The sequence below is a fragment of the Brachyistius frenatus genome, unplaced genomic scaffold, assembly GCF_029030835.1.
Source record: "Brachyistius frenatus isolate BFR_SWC_R1_liver_20210118 unplaced genomic scaffold, ASM2903083v1 Contig_30, whole genome shotgun sequence".
Classification (NCBI taxonomy): domain Eukaryota; kingdom Metazoa; phylum Chordata; class Actinopteri; family Embiotocidae; genus Brachyistius; species Brachyistius frenatus.
Window position 1 is genome coordinate 1,545,619 of NW_027210629.1, and position 16,936 is coordinate 1,562,554.

At 41.8% G+C, this 16,936-nt stretch overlaps 1 protein-coding gene across 3 annotated transcripts; it reads left to right on the forward strand.

Moving 5' to 3' along the window:
• Positions 1-6,711: 6,711 nt before the first annotated feature.
• On the forward strand, positions 6,712-16,936 carry LOC138621420 (mothers against decapentaplegic homolog 4-like). 3 transcript variants are annotated; one of them, XM_069699468.1, is made up of 11 exons: positions 6,712-6,959; positions 8,468-8,498; positions 8,596-8,901; positions 9,795-9,969; positions 10,364-10,618; positions 10,880-10,987; positions 11,091-11,141; positions 11,636-11,819; positions 15,107-15,275; positions 15,547-15,685; positions 16,539-16,936. In XM_069699468.1, the coding sequence occupies exons 3-11, from the start codon at positions 8,662-8,664 to the stop codon at positions 16,748-16,750; spliced, it is 1,533 nt and encodes a 510-aa protein (XP_069555569.1). In that variant the 5' UTR covers positions 6,712-6,959; positions 8,468-8,498; positions 8,596-8,661; the 3' UTR covers positions 16,751-16,936. The 3 variants fall into 3 exon arrangements, with proteins under 3 accessions (XP_069555569.1, XP_069555567.1, XP_069555568.1); XM_069699466.1 differs by having other exon boundaries at positions 8,468-8,901; XM_069699467.1 differs by lacking the exon at positions 6,712-6,959 and adding an exon at positions 7,711-8,113 and having other exon boundaries at positions 8,468-8,901.

The window sequence follows — 16,936 nt, forward strand, 5'->3', positions numbered from 1 at the left end:
AGCCAAATTGCTCAAGAGGTATTCCTGGCACATCTGACTGAAAGACCACAGTTATATATTAAATTCTGATATAACAAAGTGTTGTTTCAGGCTGTTTATTTTTGTATTGACTTACATACACTAGAACTATTGTTTTCCAGCTTGTTTTGTCCCCTGAAGCCTGTGCAGCTGAAGAAAGGTTCTCTCTGTCAATATGTCCTATTAAGGAAACGTAAATACAGAATGAAGATTAAATGGTAAATTGTCAACAGAAATCAAACTGAGTACAGTACAACAACAAAATATCTGAAATATATATATGTATGTGTGTGTGTGTATATGTACATACTGTACATTTCACAAATTCAGATAATAACAAACAGACTGTCTCGCTTCTCAATCACATCCAGAGACGGCTTATGTTGTGAATTGGTGCTTTGTAAATAAAATTTAATTGAGCTGTGGTGCAGCTTAAACCAGAAAACATCAACAACATCTGAAGCTGCCAGTGCTGAGGGGGCAGAGGCTGTTTGTGTCCACCTCCAAGGTTCAATGCTAAGCTACGCTAACTACGTTCTTAACTACAACAACACAAACACATGAGAGTAGTTTTGATCTTAGAATATTACTCTCAGAAAGAAAGCAAATAAGGGCAGAACTACTCTTTTTAGAGCAATTTCACTATTTATTTCTCCCTCACTCTGCTCCTCCTCCACTTTGTTTTCTCTTTCCACCATTAAAACCTTTAAAAAAAAATTACTTTCTGTATTTGGCTTTTCCTTTTTCTTAAGTTTATTCACTCTCATTGGATCTATTTCCCCACTCCTGTTCTCTCCTCTACAGTCTACCTGGTATGCCCATTGTTGCGGCTTTCCTTCTCCTTTCTCTCATTCCCCTGAGAGGTCGCTCACTCCCGGTCTCTCTTTCACTCTCTCCTCCTTCTCATGGTTTTCTCACCGGTGGTTCTCCTGTGCTGATAGTCTTTTCTCTGGGGAAATCTCACAGGAGAGCACTACAAAGCTGCAAACCCCCATGACTCTTTCTCTGTTTCCTATCATGGCCTTACAGGATTCACCGATCACTGAGAGAGCGCACACACACACACACACACACACACACACACACACACACGCACAGTAAACAACCATGCAAACATGCAGCAACGCAAAGACACAAACAACACACACATGTTTGAGTGTGTATGTGTAATAGAGCGAAACAGAACGAACACAGCTATCTGTTTGAATTTATTCCATGTTGACTCAACAGGATGCTTGTCATATTCCGCTGGGAAAAATGATCTTACACACACACACACACACACACACACACGCACGCACGCACGCACGCACGCACACACACACACACACACACACACACACACACACACACACACACACACACACACACACACACACACATTCAGGCAGAATAATAACCTCATAGACAAATACATAAACATATACTACCGGACAAAAAACAGATATGGGAAATTGGATAACTCAATGAACACAAATGTTCAAGCTAACAAACAAACATACACTGTGTATGTATCTTTGTTCAGATGAAACGCTCTCACACACTGTTTCAGTCCTGAATTAAATCCATTGGGATTCAAACTGCATGCAGGTAAATCTGCTCAGAACAGACGAGGTGAGACTCCACAACTCTTTCAGAGCTGAATTTTGAGAAAAGTATAAAGTTCAATACGACCACAACTTCTAGAGCTTGTGTTTCTTGTGGTTTTGATCTTGATACTTAGGTCTGCGTGTATATTTTTATATGATTATAGCATTTATCAAACACTGTGATGGCCCATTTGTCTCTAGAAAAATGAGACAGTGCCGTCTAAAATTCGTGCAGTCAATTTTCTTTTATTAAAGCGTATGCAGAGACAAGCAGTTGCGACATGATCAGCGTTGTTCACACGCATAAATTTATGTGGTGGTGGATGACTGACATTTTTGACAACATAAACCTAACTAAACAAGGAAATACTCTAATGTTGAAATCACAGCAGGGAAATCAGCAGCAGTCACTGTAGGTTTTTTTTCTCCCAAATTCTTCACTAGTTTTGTCATTTATTCAGTTGATGCTGCCGACCCTCAACTTACCAAGTTCTTTGTTTGCGGCACTTCTTTTATTTTATTACAACAGAAGGGTTATTATTGTTTCAAGAGCACTCTCTACGTGCCACTCAGCACAAGAGGGTTTCACCTGCAATTTAGTCATCTTTCCAACTCTTTCTGACTTAGTATTACAGTCAAACCTCATCATGAGGATGCTTTGGTACAGAGAACCTACATTACCTTATCAGTTTTAATATTTACTGCATGAAATATTTAACGCACAAGCATCTCAGAACTAGGTGGAACCATCCCTGCCTGTTCGCAAGCAGTGCGAAACTATGTGCGCATGTACAAGCATAAGTGTGTGTGGTGTGTGTGTGTGTGTGTGTGTGTGTGTGTCTAGCCATGGGCTGATGAAGGGAGGCATGTGGTGGCCATTTAGAAGGATTAGAGCTGTCAGAGACATCAAGCACGACTAATTATTCTGTTAGCACACTACACTGCAGGGATACAAAATGTGTGTGTTTGTGCATGCGTGTGTGCGTGTGTGTGTATATGTGTGCCAGAAAAGAGGGCTGTAGGCAGGGGAAGATGGAGGGTGAGTAAAGCTAAAAAAAACAACAAGAGAGAGATATGGGAGAGATGGAAGACAGATGGAAATGAATCGAGCCAGATAAAAGAGAGCAAGAGGGGGAGAGTGAGAGGAGACCTTAGAGCTACTGTCATTGCCCAGAGAGAATACTCTCTTTATGAAAGATGGATTGATAGGAACAGAAAAAAGGGCAGATTTGGAAGTGTATTCGTGAAAAAACCCTGCGGAGACATGCGTGCAAGGTATAGAGCCAGGATTGAAAAAGAAAGTCAAATCGGGAGAAGAAATGAGAGGAAGGAAAGAGTAAGGAGATATTTTTAAAAGAAGGATGAGAGAAAAAGAGACAAGATGGGTGACATACCTCATGCCTTCATGGATGACTGCATTTGTATCCAAACATCCCAACATGCACTGCTCTGCCACTCGGGGCGAAATCAGCCTGCAGCACCCAATCAGCCGTGGCCTTCTACCACCTCGCCGTGGGGCAGAGTGTGCACGAGTGAGTAAGTGAGTGTATTTGTGTTTGCATGTGTGTGAGTTCAAGCGTGAGCGTGAGTGCACGCACACATCTGTTTGTGTGTGTATAGATACAGACCTCCTCACTACACTGCCTCCCTGATTTATCTTCAAATGGACAGCTCACTCATCTCCTGTCCCACACCTCCTTTTTCCATCCATCCCTCCATTCCCTCTCCGTCTCTATTATGTTCACCACCAACCCATCCATCTCCCAAATACCTTCCAACTCTCCTTCCTCTGATTTTACTCTTCTATCCATCTCTCCCTCCTTCCATCCCATTCCTTCCCTCCATCTGCATTTACTTCCCGCGGGGTAGACAATTTCCTGAATCCCACTGAAGTGGAAAGATTTCACATTTAATACATCCCCCACTCATGTGATGTGCTCAGGCTTCAGAGGAAGGGGCGAGAGAGAAGGAGCAGAAGGTGTGAGCAAAGTTTTAAGATGAATAGATGGATGGATGAATTACTTAAAGTGGCCTGACATAATTCAAACCCAGCTGTTCGTCTATATTTAATATAGAAAGTGAAGCACACTGTTTAACATGCTAACAAGCTGCAGCTTTGTTTGGGCCAGCCAGGACCGACTCATGGGGCTAACATTAACAACTTATAGCTAATAAATCCTGCCAGTGACAGTATTCAACTCAGCCAGAAAAAGCAGTGGTCACAAGGAGAAATTATGTCTACGTCTGAGATTTTTTTTAAAAACATTGTTACCTGCAATAATACATCTGCCACCATTATCACTGTAAACTGTATAATGTGTAATAGGAGCATGTAAAGCTTAACAGGCACGGACACAGTAATGGGAGAAATCTGCAAATCCATCAAGAGAAGCTGAGAGCCAGTGATCAGCAGGGTGAAAACAAGGTAACTGAGAGGAAGAGAAGATGGAGGAGAAAGATGAAGAGTGGGACTCTTCGGGAAGTACAAAAAGGAGGAGGTGAAAGTTGAGGGAAGCAGCAGTGAGGAGGTTATAAGCGAGTGACCCGGAGTGTTACACGGAAAGCTGCTGTCCCGTTATCCTGTTTTTTTTCCCCCAGCAGTCTGACTGAGATAGTCACATCACATTGCATACTCTCCTCTCTTGCTTGTCCATTTGTATTTACGTTTGTTGGTGGATGCACAGCATAAGGCCCACAAACACAAACACACACACACACACACACACACACACACACACACACACACACACACACACACACACACACACACACACACACACACACACACACACACACACACACACACACACACACACACACACACACACACACACACACACACACAGAGCAATCATGCGTCTTGCCTCTGAGGAATGGTTGTCAAGGTGATATACAACGGCCTGATCAACAGCAGCTTCAGTGTGCAGACCCTGAAGAAAATTAGCTTCAGCCAATCACGGCATCTCACTTGTTTGTGTATTGTTTGTGCACATAAGCAGCATCGTTGTCTTGTCCTTAGGAGGTGCCGGTTGGTCCACATTCACAAAACTGCACAACAACTCTAAACTCATTGGGTGGTGTCAGCAATACCTGACATTGACTGCTTAAACTTCCCATTAAAGGTGTAATTCTGTTTTTTTCAATGTCATATTCAGATGGCCTGAGTGTCAACGGCAGCGTACTGCCGGACATACATTTGCAAAAATACATTCACTACATCTAATGCTGAGTGAATGGCATTCATGAGGATGACAGACGCATCAGTTTTATGTTTATATTTAGTCATCCTGGTATTTCCTACGACTCTCATTTGTCAAGGATGGTGAGAGATACAAAAATTTTTTTTACAGGCTTCTGGTTCTATTGGTGAAAACAATAACTTAACAATAAAATGGTGTCTAAAACAAATTTACAAACGTATTGCTAGTATCATCATGACCTCAAACCTTTCTTGAAAATGGCTGTCAAACTGTCTGCCTTGATAGGACAGGTGAATGTGAATTATAACACATGTTTACACTTACTGCTTAAAGTGTGTGAAAGCTCAGTTTATGTTGAAGCTTTTCCATTAATGCATGTGAGCACTGTTTTTTTTAGCTTTTTGTGAGATACTGGGTTTTGACACAAGGACTGTTTTATTTCCTATTTTTTTCTTTGGCCTCTGTATATAATGTTACATTTTAAAGGGGCTATTCCACCTCTGTAATGATTGAAGACCTCAATTTAAAAATAATTTCAGATTAATATTTTTCCAAATTGACCATAAAAGTCATCATGAAATTATTACACTTTTCGGAGGACACCAGTGTAGATCAGGAATTATAGACTGGTGATTACTGCTCTCTGCTGGTCAGTGCAGGGAATTATATAACATCCAACCAAATGAGAAAATATCTGTCTATAAAGTATACTGCTTGCCATAGGGGGTTTATATTTTCTCTTTAAATCTTTATTTCTCGTATTGTGGCCATCTTTCCATGTGGCTTTGTTGGCAAAGTTCTGCATCTGCCTAATTTGTCCTTTATTACTGTGGCTTCCTTTGTGCCGTACTGAATGAAAATAAAAGAACAAGGCTACACAATAGGGCAGGTCATCCAGAGAGAGACAAAGAAAGCAGTAATACTTGTAATTAGCATGAGAATAAAAGGCATAGAGCAACTGACAGAGGAAAATGAGACAGAACATTTAAGTACAATTATTTCTCAACTTCCTAAGTAAAGGTTATTTGTAAAAAATAAAAATAAAAAAAAAGAATAGAGAAGTGTGAGCTCAAAGGGGAGAGACAAGAAAGGAAAACAAAGAGAAAGATGATAGACAATTAAAGTCAAATTATGGGGGCATGCCAGCTACATTAGCTACCAGAGCTTATTATTAATCATCGTTGTGCGCCTTGTCAGTGGGTAATAGTCACATCTGTAATTGGGACAAATTGGTAACCAGTGGGGCATTAAAAGTTCAGTGTGTGTGTGTGTGTGTGTGTGTGTGTGTGTGTGTGTGTGTGTGTGTGTGTGTGTGTGTGTGTGTGTGTGTGTGTGTGTGTGTGTGAGAGAGATGCTTTCTAGTCTCATTAACGTGGAGAGAAAATGAAAGTGCCATCAAGAATAAACAGTGTCTACTTTTCATTCAAACTAAACATCCCAGAGGCTGATTTCATGTCTCTACTTAGCACTTTGTTAACCACAGAGTGGAATATAATCTGCGAAAGGAGCAGCTATAAAACTGACATGTTTCTCTGAACAAGTAATACAGGTAACTCAGACTGAAGCCTTCTCTATTGCTGAGAATCACATTTATCTGTGGTACAATGGCAGTCTATTGTTTTTATAACATTAAATTAACAATACCGTCGTCAAAAACACGTGTTGTACTTGTGTCAGCTACAAAGAAAATAGTGTGAGCAGTCTACACATATTGTACACCAATGCACTGCAGGTAATAACAGCAAATCTGATCAAATGAATTGTACCAGTGACAACATTAGTTGGAATAAAGCAGCGGCAGCAGCAGTAGAAATAAACGTAGATCCAGTAACACCAGCATCTACAGTCATGACGCCCGACGAGCCCCACGGCTCGCTTTACGCATGCGCGAAGGAACGGCGAGAAGTGAAGTCGAGAGTTTGTCATCTGAGATTTGACTCCGATTTGATTCGCGCTCCAGTTTTAGAGGATGTGACTCTACAACCGGGCTTTGTTTTCTTCTTCGTGTTTTGTTTTTTTGTTGTTGTTGTTTATGTGCGTGTAAAACAGCTGGTGGACTTTATGAGGATAATCCGGGAGGATCTGAGCAGCTCCCGTCGGCTCGGGACGGAGGCAGGGATCGCGTGCTAACCGCCACACCAGCTAACTGCAGGTAGCTCACACAACGCAGCTTTGATTGGTGTTTACACACGAGACAAACATTGACGTCGACAGCTGCGCGAAATGAATTCGCCGTGAAGCGAAGTGTTCAACGATTTTTTTTGTTTTGTTTTGTTTTTGTTGTTGTTTTTGTCGCGCTGCGGAACTGGCCCGTGATAAACAAAACAAAAAACACGCGGCTGCTTTTAAACGCACAGTTAGCATGCTACGTTAGCATGCTACGTTAGCTCGCGTGCAAATCAACAAATCATCTGCGCGAGCTCGTGTTGAAGTAGCAATGGAGCTAGAACGTGACGCGGGTTTAGTACAACGCGTTTCCGGTGATGCCCTTTAAAATAAAACACAGGTTAGGTAGTTACTTTATTAATCCCCGAGATTTTTTTTTTTTTTTAATTATATTTATTTATTTATAGACCATTACAACGTTATGAAATTGCTTTACTTTTAAAGAGTTTTTAGTGCTGTTATTTGCCTTTTATACACGGAGTCGTGTATCGATGTTGTTGATGATTGTTTGTTGTGTAAATAGTAATTTCTGCAATATTATTGAAATACCGTTATTGAGGTATTTGGTCAAAATGATTGTGGTATTTGATTTTATCGTCCATATTTTATATGATCAATATATCAATACACATATTGTACAATGATTTCTCTCTTGACATTAGTGACACATCTATAAAGGAAGCAGGACGTTCTAGTTTATCCTCCACGTTGAATTATTTTTAACATCTTTTTTTTGTATTATTTTCTGTCCTACAAAGTTTTAAGTCAAGTCAGGTCTAAGGGGCACATCTTGCAACTTTGCTATTCATGTCACTTCACGATAATAACATTTCTGACACCGCTGGATTTTGAGTGTAAAACGCGTTTATTTTGAAGGCCAATATTTCCTCACTTCCGGTTGGTTCGTAGTAAGTTGGTGAAACTTCTCGGAACAAACAGCAGCCAGACTGGCGCCGCTAACTAGCTCGTTAGCTCAGGAGCAAGCGAGCACAACAACTTAAAACTCCGTTTTTAACCTCACAATAAACCGCACCGTGTTTTTCTGAACTCCACCATAAACACACAGACGGCTGCTTCGTCACGTCACGAGGTTGTTGCTGAGCTGGTGATCTCGTTGTAGTCAACATCCTCGTTATAAAGGTGGAGTTTCTCGGTCGGACTCGAAACAGAAACCGTGTTTGTTTGTTTGTTTGTTTGTTTGTTTTGCCGGACCTCTAATCTTGTCACCCAGATCGGCACAGTATTACAGCGCAACAGTAATATCACTGTAATTGGCAGCCCGTACTCTAAAGAAAACGCTGCTGAAGTGTTTTGCTTATAGTCTTTGTGTTATTTATTTTTCGTCGAGCAGGACACAGTAAAATATAAACCTGTCGGTGTCATGTCATAATAACTCCACCACAAACAAGAGGCTCCAAAATGAATATACAGGTGAATCAACACCTCTCTAACTCCGTTTGATTTTATATCTGGCTTGTTGTCCTCTCCTTCCAGATCTTGTAACCTGTCTTGTTGACGCTGAGAGGTTTGACATCACAGATCTGCCACAAATAGGGCTCAATTCACTTTTCTTTTTTTTTTTTAATTAACCCTATGAGAATCGTCTCTGCTCCGTCTTCCAGACGATGTGAAAAACGGCGTCCGAGACCAGTATCTTCTCATAAAGTGCATCGGAAACACAAGGCAAGATGTCCATCACCAACACACCGACCAGCAACGACGCCTGCCTGAGCATCGTGCACAGCCTGATGTGTCACCGACAGGGTGGTGAGAGCGAGACGTTCGCCAAGCGGGCCATTGAGAGCCTCGTGAAAAAGCTGAAGGAGAAAAAAGACGAGCTGGACTCCCTCATCACAGCCATCACCACCAACGGGGCCCATCCCAGCAAGTGTGTGACCATCCAGAGGACGCTCGATGGACGACTTCAGGTAGGACAGAAGAACTATACGCCTACATAAATATGCGGGCGGCTTGTAAGTCTCATAGAAGAGTAGCTTTGAAGAGCCTTGAATTCATCCGGGGGCCAATCACAATTATGTTCCACAGCACCTTACGATACTCCAAAAAAAAAAAAAAAAATGTCCACTGAAGAAACGTACGAGACTGCGGAAAGATAAAGGGCTTCTTTACTTTCAAGGAAACACCAACACACCATGAAAACAGCAACTGTTATATGTTTTGTACAGTTGGCTGGTGATTCCCTGCAAAGAGGTGCAGCCTCAGTGTAAACACACCGACAAGGCTGCTCTTTAACAGTCCACCCGAATAGATAGACGGAGAGCGACGTCATTAGATAGATAGATTGGCATTTCCCAGCATGCCGCCTTCTTCTTCTTCTTCTTCTTCGCAAAGATAAGCATCAAATCTTCACATCTGAGAAGCTGGAATGAGTAAATATTTGTCTTTCTTTATTGCAGCACAACAGAGATAAATTCAACCGTTTTCTGGAAACTGAACGTAATGTTTCAGCTCTACCAAAATCCAACATGCCAGACGAGGCGGTATAACCGGGATTATAAAATGCAATTTAATTTAGCACCAAAATGAACTTGATTAATTAATTGTAAAATGACTAAACTTTGAGAAAAGGAGGACATAGTCAGGAAATCGCTCTGAATCAGTCCTGCAAATATTTTCACCAATTTGTATTTGTCTCGTCAGAACATGCCGTTTACCACATCAGTGGGAAACCAGCTTTATTCTCTGGCTTCCTCTAATTGATTTAACACTATCTCTGACCTCATCTGTAAATACGCCAAGCGTGCAAATGAACTAACTCCGTCTGCCTCTCCCGTGTCCCTCGCTGTGCTCTGGTTCCCAGGTGGCTGGACGTAAAGGGTTCCCTCACGTAATCTACGCCCGGCTGTGGCGATGGCCCGACCTGCATAAGAATGAACTGAAGCACGTGAAATACTGCCAGTTTGCCTTTGACCTCAAGTGTGACAGCGTGTGTGTCAACCCCTATCACTATGAGCGAGTGGTGTCTCCCGGCATAGGTGAGTGACGGAGAGGTTTTCAAGTCGAACCCACTGACACAGAGTGGAACCATAAGACACTAAAATGTCCACGTCGCAATTACAGTTCTCTGTTTCTGATATTGTCCAGACCAGAACTGAACCAAAAGCTGCCTCGAAAGAAAGGATTTTAAGGAAAAGTCTGCTTTTAGCAGTTAAGGGCTACAACGTAAAAAAAAAAATACCGGGATGTAATTTGACTTGTGCTTGTAACTTGAACTTGGCTTTCTTTGAACTGAAAGTGTTGCATTATATATGTACCTGCTGTATTCTTCTTCTCGTTCTCGGTGCCATTTGTTTTAGTTAGACCAACAGATAAGCACTTGGCATCACCAGTAAACCTGCTCCTCCGCTGATCATTTGCCTCGGCCCACAGACCTCTCAGGACTGACCCTGACCAGTTCTGGACCCAGCTCAGGGCTGATAGTGAAGGATGAGTATGATTTTGACGGACCACAGAGTCTGCCCACCATCGAGGGAGGGCACTCCCTCCAGACCATCCAGCACCCTCCAGCCAGCGGCCGCCCGGCCCCGCCTGAACCATTTGCGACCCCAAACCTGCTGCCACCCCCCGAGGCCTCCACCTCTGCCTCGTCGTCGTCCTTCCCTGCTATCGCTGCTGGATCAGGAAGTAAGATACCGCTGTGAAATATCTCTGTGCGCACTTGCTTGTTAAAGGGTTTGTCCTCATGTCAGTGAATGTTTGTTCACGCAGTGTTTTCCTGTGATTAAGACTTTTATCTCGTTTAAAATGTTTGACTTCACGAAGAGAGTGCTTTTGGACTATTCTGTTCTCTGAATTGTCGCTGTGAATTTTGACAAAGGTGGCAGCGGTCAGTTGGCACTCTTTGTCTGTCCACCTGTAGATCTCTGACTTCTGTTCCCTCCTCAGGTGCCGCCTCCACCTGGTCCAGGAACAGCAGCTTCACCCCCAATTTACCCCACCACTCCAACGGTCATCTACAGCACCACCCTCCTATGCCACATCCGACACACTACTGTGAGTGCACACAGCTACTGCAGCTCCAACACAATCCACAGACTCGCCCCCTTTTCTTTGCGAGAGCAGGAGATCACTGACATTGCTTTTGTCTGTCTCTCAGGGCCGGTGCATAATGAGCTCGCCTTTCAGCCTCCTATATCCAATCATCCAGGTGAGAACACGCAGCCCACACAAGCATAAAGATCTGATTTCCAGGTCTGATATTTAGAATTACGAATGTTTTTATGTATTGCAAGATGCACTGTCAAATCGATTCCTAAACTAATCCACTTCCATTCAGCTTTAATAAAGAATGAAAAGTTTCAGGTTTAAACTACCAAGTTCAAAACTAGATTATACGTAAAGGCGTCTTAATATGACCAGTTTTATTGTCTCCATGTCAACTTTTGATTGGCATGAATGTACATTTTCAAGTTTAACTTATAGCATGTCATGTTATGTTATGTTTAATGATGACATTTTAGAAGTTAAACAAAAGGTTTTTCCATTGAAAGGTTTTCATTACACGTATCTGACATTTTGGTTGGATTTCTTCATTTTACATTTTTACATTTGTAAGAAAGTTGTCGATGAGCTGGGGGTGGCGCTGCCATTCCTTTCCATTTATCACCGAAAACCATGCACATCATCTTTTCTCTGTTTCAGCTCCTGACTACTGGTGCTCCATTGCCTACTTTGAGATGGACGTTCAAGTTGGGGAGACATTCAAAGTGCCCTCTTCTTGCCCCATTGTGACAGTGGACGGCTACGTGGACCCCTCAGGAGGAGACCGGTTCTGCTTGGGCCAGCTCAGCAACGTACATCGCACCGAGGCAATCGAGAGAGCAAGGTAGGTTCAACAAGTACCATCAACAAGAGTGAATCAAGATGCGGAGCAAAGCAACAAGACAAAACAAGACTGAGTGCCAACATACTTTGTTTAAAGACACTTTTTAAATCATGTTTGTGGTCACAGCCGAGTAAAATTAGCTGCCTGTTCTTCGCCGCTTTTATTGTAAATATACGTTTTGATTAAACATTTGAGACGAGACAGATGAAGCATTAACTCGTACAATATGAATTTTTTAATGTTTGATGATCAGACTCCCATATTCGTTTATATCTCATCAGCACAGTCACGTGAACGGCATAAGTACAGAGAGAATGTGGAAAATACTTTTTTTTTTTCTTCTTTTTTTTTTTTTAAAGAATGTGGCAGTAAACACAATTTTTGCCATCTTATTCTGGGGTATTGAAGATGATTAAAGTTTGTTAACTTGGGATATTTCCCATAAATGTTGTCTAGAGATTTTAGGAACCGAGGATTTGTAAAATAAATGTGGCCATCGAGCCGAAGCAGCAGAGCCTCACAGAGCTTTCCAAATGAACATACATTTTACATGAGTCATTTCAAATGCTTGTTATTGAGTCTGACTGAAAGTAAACACAGAAAGTAGCTCCCTGGAACAGCTGTGAACTGCATGTGGATCTGCTTCTATAATGGCCTTTCCAGACGGCTACTTTCTGTGTTTACTTTCGTTCAGACGAGCATTTGAAATTTTGAAAATTTGAAAAGATTTCCCCTCGGGGATTAATAAAGTAAATACCTGCCTACCTTGAAATGACTCATAAAATAAAATAAAGTTCTTGTTTCCCCTATTCTCCAGAACAGAGGTACTAGTGCAACATTACCAATCAGCCATAAGACCCAAATTTCTGGGAAACACTGTATGCCAGGTTTAAAAAGATAAACCCACGGTGTTTTGGTGAGAATTACTGAATGTTTAAAGTGACAGACTACATATGGCACTGTTATAGATAGATAGATAGATAGATAGATAGATAGATAGATAGATAGATAGATAGATAGATAGATAGATAGATAGATAGATAGATAGATAGATACAGTGGGTACAGAAAGTATTCAGACCCCTTTAAATTTGTCACTCTTTGTTTCATTGCAGCCATTTGCTAAAATCAAAAAAGTTCATTTTATTTCTCATTAATGTACACTCAGCACCCCATCTTGACAGAAAAAAAACAAATGTAGAAATTTGTGCAAATTTATTAAAAAAGAAAAACTGAAATATCACATGGTCATAAGTATTCAGACCCTTTGCTGTGACACTCATATTTAACTCACATGCTGTCCATTTCTTCTGATCTTCCTTGAGATGGTTCTACTCCTTCATTGGAGTCCAGCTGTGTTTAATTAAACTGATTGGACTTGATTAGGAAAGGCACACACCTGTCTATATAAGACCTTACAGCTCACAGTGCATGTCAGAGCAAATGAGAATCATGAGGTCGAAGGAACTGTCCAAGGAGCTCAGAGACAGAATTGTGGCAAGGCACAGATCTGGCCAAGGTTACAAAATAATTTCTGCAGCACTCAAGGTTCCTAAGAGCACAGTGGCCTCCATAATCCTTAAATGGAAGAAGTTTGGGACGACCAGAACTCTTCCTAGACCTGGCCGTCCAGCCAAACTGAGCAATCGTGGGAGAAGAGCCTTGGTGAGAGAGGTAAAGAAGAACCCAAAGATCACTGTGGCTGAGCTCCAGAGATGCAGTAGGGAGATGGGAGAAAGTTCCACAAAGTCAACTATCACTGCAGCCCTCCACCAGTCGGGGCTTTATGGCAGAGTGGCCCGACGGAAGCCTCTCCTCAGTGCAAGACATATGAAAGCCCGCATAGAGTTTGCCAAAAAACACATGAAGGACTCCCAGACTGTGAGAAATAAGATTCTCTGGTCTGATGAGACCAAGATTGAACTTTTTGGCGTTAATTCTAAGCGGTATGTGTGGAGAAAACCAGGCACTGCTCATCACCTGCCCAATACAATCCCAACAGTGAAACATGGTGGTGGCAGCATCATGCTATGGGGGTGTTTTTCAGCTGCAGGGACAGGACGACTGGTTGCAATTGAAGGAAAGATGAATGCGGCCAAGTACAGAGATATCCTGGAAGAAAACCTCTTCCAGAGTGCTCTGGACCTCAGACTGGGCCGAAGGTTCACCTTCCAACAAGACAATGACCCTAAACACACAGCTAAAATAACAAAGGAGTGGCTTCGGAACAACTCTGTGACCATTCTTGACTGGCCCAGCCAGAGCCCTGACCTAAACCCAATTGAGCATCTCTGGAGAGACCTGAAAATGGCTGTCCACCAACGTTCACCATCCAACCTGACGGAACTGGAGAGGATCTGCAAGGAAGAATGGCAGAGGATCCCCAAATCCAGGTGTGAAAAGCTTGTTGCATCATTCCCAAGAAGACTCATGGCTGTACTAGCTCAAAAGGGTGCTTCTACTCAATACTGAGCAAAGGGTCTGAATACTTATGACCATGTGATATTTCAGTTTTTCTTTTTTAATAAATTTGCACAAATTTCTGTTTTTTTCTGTCAAGATGGGGTGCTGAGTGTACATTAATGAGAAATAAAATGAACTTTTTTGATTTTAGCAAATGGCTGCAATGAAACAAAGAGTGAAAAATTTAAAGGGGTCTGAATACTTTCCGTACCCACTGTAGATAGATAGATAGATAGATAGATAGATAGATAGATAGATAGATAGATAGATAGATACATAGATAGATACATAGATACATAGATACATAGATACATAGATACATAGATAGAGATACATAGATAGAGAGATAGGTACATGCATACATACATACTTACTTACTTACTTAAACTTACTTACTTTATTTATCCATCCATCTGTCCGTCCATCCGTTCCGCTACAGCAGCATTAATAGATACAGGAAAGCAATAAAATAACAGTAAAAAATATTAAATATATAAATAAAATATAAATATATATCAAATCTATACTGTTTTGTATCTGTGCTGTTTGTGTCACTGTGTGGACTGTGCTGACAGGTCATCATTGTAAATGAGAATTGGTTCTCAATTGATTTTACCTGGTTAAATAAAGGTCATATATAATATAAAAATGCACAGTATATACAATAAATAAAATAAAATAGAATAATTAAATTAAAACAAACTAAGCAATAGTGCAAAGTTGTTGTTTTTTGTGGTTGTTTTTTGTTTTGTTTTGTTTTTGTTTTATATTTATCATCTCATGTTCTTCCCGGGTCTCCTTTACTGCGTACCGTTCTCTGTTCAGGCTTCACATCGGTAAAGGGGTCCAGCTGGAGTGTAAAGGCGAGGGAGACGTGTGGGTGCGATGCCTCAGCGACCACGCAGTGTTTGTTCAGAGTTACTACCTGGACCGAGAGGCGGGCCGGGCCCCCGGAGACGCCGTCCACAAAATCTACCCCAGTGCTTACATCAAGGTGAGAACACAGGCTTTCACTCCACAGTAACATCCACCGTGTTATAAACTCGCTGAACTGCAAGAGGACATCTCAACTCATGGCTGACATTTCAGAAATGTTTCTTGTTTCTTGGGAAACTGCTGCAGACGTCTTTGCCGTCGCTTCATTTTCGCTGCAGTTTCACATTTTTTTATTTTTTTTTTATTTTTTTTTTATTTATTTTTTTCACCCCCACCACCCGAGAAATGTAAATATAGTAGAGTATTTAAAGTCTCTTCTCTCGTTCCAGGTGTTTGACCTGCGTCAGTGTCACAGACAGATGCAACAGCAGGCTGCTACAGCTCAAGCAGCGGCGGCGGCACAAGCGGCGGCGGTGGCTGGAAACATACCTGGACCTGGATCAGTAGGAGGGATCGCTCCGGCTATCAGTAAGACGTGGCGTCAAACAAATACAGATGCACATGCACAGCGTAGCAGCGGTTCCATCAGACAGTACAGTTTATGATGGAAGTTTGATGGAAATTTGTTTACTGCCAATGAGCAGTGAGTCTTGAGTATCTACTCACATATAAAAAAAAAAATTAAAAAACAAATGCTATTTTTTTTTTTTTTCTTCTTTTTTGCAGATGTTCAGCCTAATTTGTATTCTAATTAAAAGTTCGATGATAACATAACGGTAAAAGATTATATCGGTTCCAGTTGAGTTACAAACATTTGTTGGCTTCATTGCTCCAAAAATGAAGGTGAAAATTGTGCATGTAGTGTTTTTACTTTCAAACAGTGCTACGCCTATTTTTATTATCAGGTAAATTGCTTGTAATTTTAGTGATTAATCAATCAATCAAAATACTTTTTAATTCCTCTGCCAAATTTGACACATTCAGATGCCTTGTTTTTGTCTCACCAACTGTCCGAAACCCAAAGATATTCAAATTTATTGTCATCGACGGCAAAGAAAACCAGCAATTACCTCCATCTGAGACGCGAGAACCAAACATTTTAGGCTCAACATTTGCATAAATTCTTAATACAAAAAGACAAGTGAAGATTCTCAGTCATCTGGGTGCATGTACGTCTTTAAAAGCAAGAAGATCGTTGCCGATTTAAATTTGTATTGATCCACTAATCATTTAATTAACTAAATTGTTCCAGCTCTAGTTAATTGGAAAGGTTTTTTTTTTAGTTTTTTTTAAAGTCTATAATTGACTTTGTGCTGAGTTTGTCACATGCAGCATCGCACTGGACTGACTGTGCGTCTCTCTCTCCTCCCCGTCCTCTCAGGTCTGTCAGCGGCAGCTGGCATCGGGGTCGACGACCTCCGGAGGCTGTGTATTCTCAGGATGAGTTTCGTCAAGGGCTGGGGGCCCGACTACCCCCGGCAGAGCATCAAGGAGACCCCTTGCTGGATCGAGATCCACCTCCACAGAGCCCTGCAGCTACTGGACGAGGTTCTGCACACGATGCCCATAGCAGACCCGCAGCCTCTGGACTGAGACCCTGCGTAACGGCGGCGTCACGCAGCGGCGACGGGCGGTCTTCCCCGGTTAACCGTTTCGGGCGGATCGACAGCGAAAGTGAAGCTGTCCCGCATGAAAAAGTGAAAAAGAAAAAGAAAAAAAAAAAGACTTTCAGGTATGTTTTAGGCACCTTCGTGCGCTGCGGCTCCAACTTGTGCTCGT